The sequence below is a fragment of the Poecilia formosa genome, unplaced genomic scaffold (genome assembly GCF_000485575.1).
Source record: "Poecilia formosa unplaced genomic scaffold, Poecilia_formosa-5.1.2 Scaffold134, whole genome shotgun sequence".
Lineage (NCBI taxonomy): Eukaryota > Metazoa > Chordata > Actinopteri > Cyprinodontiformes > Poeciliidae > Poecilia > Poecilia formosa.
Genome location: NW_006800073.1, coordinates 1314335 through 1318508, shown reverse-complemented (window position 1 = coordinate 1318508; position 4174 = coordinate 1314335). Strand labels below are relative to the sequence as shown.

At 37.1% G+C, this 4174-nt stretch overlaps 1 protein-coding gene across 1 annotated transcript in view; it reads left to right on the top strand.

Annotated features, from left to right (window-relative positions):
* The window catches only part of coro1a (coronin, actin binding protein, 1A), a 9436-nt gene extending 6289 nt beyond the window's left edge, over nt 1–3147 (top strand). Inside the window, exons 6-11 of the mRNA XM_007562170.2 lie at nt 156–275; nt 1252–1356; nt 1449–1594; nt 2456–2513; nt 2590–2805; nt 2900–3147. Coding sequence (XP_007562232.1) covers nt 156–275; nt 1252–1356; nt 1449–1594; nt 2456–2513; nt 2590–2805; nt 2900–2992 — 738 coding nt within the window. The 3' untranslated portion in view covers nt 2993–3147. The remainder of the gene's footprint in view (nt 1–155; nt 276–1251; nt 1357–1448; nt 1595–2455; nt 2514–2589; nt 2806–2899) is intronic.
* Nucleotides 3148–4174: the final 1027 nt, after the last annotated feature.

The window sequence follows — 4174 nt, the reverse complement described above, 5'->3', positions numbered from 1 at the left end:
ATAATAATAATAATAATAATAATAATAATAGTTTTAAATTTTTTTTATCAATGTTTGTAAAATTGTGTTAATTAATCAAAATAAGTTGTGTCAGTAACAGCATTATTTGCCACAACCTAAATGTCTGAAACGTTGCTCTTCTGCGCCCCCTACAGGAGAAGGACAAACCTCACGAAGGCTCCAGGCCTGTGAGAGCCGTGTTCGTGTCTGGTGGGCAGATCCTGAGCACCGGCTTCAGTCGCATGAGTGAACGGCAGGTGGCGCTGTGGGATCCGGTGAGTGAAGGAAACCCTCAGAGTGAAAACTGTAACTACTACTGCAACCTCTAATAATAATAATAATAATAATAATAATAATAATAATAATAATAATAATAATAATTAATAATAATGAATTGGAGTTACGCTCGAAATAAGACAAAACTAATTTTCAAGTAACTGTCAGCAAATAAGAGCTTGTTTTGAGTCAATAATTCATGAACATTGATCCAATTTGCCTCTTTTAATTAATATTCAGGAATTATTGACTTAAAACAAACACTTATATCTTGTTACAAATTTACTTAAAGTCAGTTTTTTCTTATTTCAAGTGTACTAAGATAACATTTACCAGTCAGAGGAATATAAAGAAATATAAAGAATCTAATTTTTATATTTTTCACTGCAACAGCACTAAATCTTACCAAGTATTTTTGGTCTAGTTTCTAGTGCAAATATCTTAATATACTTGAAATAATATAAAATTAACTCACAGGTAACTTTTCTGCAAGACGCAGCAGATTATTTTTATTCAAAAATGTCTTAATATTGAAGTTCCATTTCCACTGGCAGATTATTTCACTTGTCTTGTTTTAGTGAAATAATATTCCAGTTGAACTAGTACTTTTTAAAATCAATGTTAAGAAATTATTTACTTAAAACAAGCTCCTATGTCTTACTGAAAAGCTTCACATGTGTTAGTTTTAACTTCCTTCAGTAAGTTAGACCATAAATACTTGGTAAGATTGTGTTTTTGCAGTGCATTTAAATTAGAAGCGACTATGAAGAAAGTTCCACTTTCTGCAGTTCGAGAGGCTTATAGTTGCATTATTTGGTAGAAGGAAGTAATGGGCATAATTACACAACTGTTGTGCAACAGCTGCATTACAGCACACTGGGTGCTGTCACTGAATAAGAACAGCAATAATTAAATTTGTCTGCTGTAGGGTTTTCCTCTGGTTATTATGAAAGCAGCAGTTATTCTTTTTTGTAGAACAACTTTGGGGAGCCGCTGACCCTGCAGGAGTTGGACACGAGCAGCGGCGTCCTCCTGCCGTTCTTCGACCCAGACACGGGAATCATCTACCTCTGTGGCAAGGTTGGGTTCAGACTGGGAAACAGTCTGTGATTCTCACCCAAACCCGCAGACGCACAAACGCCTCCACGTTTTCTGTGCTGGCCTTCTCACAGGGAGACAGCAGCATCCGCTACTTCGAAGTGACGGACGAGGCGCCGTACGTCCACTACCTGTCCATGTTCAGCAGCAAGGAGAGCCAGAAGGGGATGGGCTACATGCCCAAGAGAGGCCTGGAGGTCAACAAGTGTGAAATCGCAAGGTAACTGAAGCTGCGTGGGTTACAGTGTGGTTATTCCAGACAGAGACTGCATCAAAAACCATAAGCTTTGTTTCATGCACTGCACTGCAAAAACAAAATCTTAGATGGATGTTTTGATGTGGCCCTTTAGATCAGTCGGTCCCTCCAGTTTTTCACAATTTTGCAATTACGAATATTAACGCAAACTCAACAGATCCTCACATGATGCGTAATACTGAGTAGGGTAACATGGAATTAATGTTTTATCACTGGTGCTTTAATAATAAAATGATGATATAAACTATTTCTTGCCTTGTTTTTGTGATCACGAATCTGCTCAGTGTAAAAGCATTTAATCACATTTTCTAATGTATTAATTCTCACTTTGAACAAACTGTGGGGGGTTTAAACATTATTATTTGAAACTAATTGTCAACATTAAATCAAAATGTTTATCATGACAAGAAATTTATCACAATAAATGATAAAAGATACGATAAATGCCCGTCCCTAATAGAGAGTTTGTTGCTAAGTTTTTGCAATAATCAAAATCATTGATGCAAACGTCCACCTGCAGGTGGCAGTATTTCTTACTTCTACTACTTGTTCTATTGTAGGTTATTTCACTAATAAGACATTTTCTGCCATTAGAACTGGAACTTTTAAAAATTAATATTAAGAAAATTTTGACTTAAAACAAGCTCCTGTAGCTTGTTGAAAAATCACTTGTAAATTAGCTTGGTCTTATTTCAGGTGCTCTAAAAACCAGATCAAAATACTGAGTAAGATTTTGTACTTTTGCAGTGAAAACAGTTTCAGCAGAAGAACTTTTGACACATTTGTCATTTTGCTCATATTATATCCAAATCTTTGTACCTTCAGGTTCTACAAACTGCATGAGAGGAAATGTGAACCCATAGTCATGACGGTACCTCGTAAGGTGAGTTTCTAAATGCAGCAGAAACACAGTGGGTTACGTTGGGATTGGCTGACTGTTTCCTCCTTTGGCTGCGCAGTCGGATCTCTTCCAGGAGGATCTGTACCCTGACACCATCGGACCCGAGCCGTCGGTTGACGCCGATGAGTGGTTTAATGGGAAAGAAGCTCCGCCTGTTCTGATTTCCCTAAAAGACGGGTTTGTAGCCACCACCAAGACCAAGGAATTCAAAGTCCATAAGAGTCTCCTGAAGACTACGACTGCTTCTGCAGGGAGCCAACCAGACGACAGTGGGGTGAGAAAACTGGATTATCTACAGTTCGGAGGCTTTATTTTCCTGATCTGGACCATTTCTGCTCAGTGACGCTCACTTCCTGTTTGTTTCTCAGGAGGTGCAGTCTCTAAGGAAGGAGGTGAAGGACCTGAAAGCAGCTTTAGAGGAGCTGACCAAGCGCGTGAAAGAACTGGAGACCAAAAACTAAACGGACAAAAATTCTACAAAATTTAAAGAAGGAAAAACAAAAAGCGAAAAGTCAAAAGTAAAACAATGGAGCCAAAACAGACAGGGAGAAAACGCTGTTAACCTTTGGTTGTGAATTAAAGGGGAAAATTAAAACAGCAGATGTTCGAAAAGGTTTTTAGCCTGAAGCTTGAATTTGTTTTGTTTGTCTGTGGGAACAAGTTTTGATTTATATTTTAATATATGTGTTAAAAATAAAGGTTTTCTGTATTTTCCGAAGTCTTTTTTAAATTTAATTCTTTATTCATTTTTGAAATACGACTATAAAATGTACTCAGAAATATGAATTGTTGTTACAGAAAAAAATAAAAACATCTCAATAACTGATATTACAGATAATTAAACCTAAAATTCAGTTTCTCATAAAGTTAAAATGATATACTTTAGAAAATAAGACTCATATAAAGCCATTAATTTGATTCGGTGCGCCTTATATATTGTTCTGAAGTAAAACAGTTCCCGCTAGGGGATTAATATGGATTAATTCTGGCTCTTGTGTGGTACTGTCAAAATGTTTTACATGACTTTACGGCTGCGGTAGTCAGGAGCGTCGCGGAGTAATACGTAATGTGCTTAGACTGACAAACTTATCTGAATAAAGATCGAAAGTAGACCATTCTTTCTGGAGCAGATTTTCACACATTTAAGTCGTAAACATCTCACGGGAGAGAAAACACCTCACGTTTGAGCATCCTGGAAAAAGACTGAATACTTATCTAAATGTGGTTTCTTGGTTTTCTATTTTTAATAAATTAGCAAAAGTGACAAAATGTTGTTCCATATTTATGTGTAGAATTTTGAGCTGAGATATCAATTTAATGGCTTGAAATCAAAGGTGCACCTCATAGTTCGGAAAATACGGTATTAATTTAATTCAGTTTGGAATAAGGCTGTTAAGTAATGTAACCTGTATGGTCATCACTGCAAGAGCCGACGTAATTCTCTGCGACACCAGTAGGGGGCAGACTTCACTTTCCGCTTTTGTGTGTGTTGGGAGAAGCGCATGAAGAGAGAATGAGAGAAATGGAGAGAACAGTGAAGATTGAGAGGCAAATTGCGGACAAAGTTAAAGAGAAAAACGAGAGAATAGTGTGTGAAAACAAATGCTGGATGGTGTTACATCGTTGACGGAGCTGGATGGAGT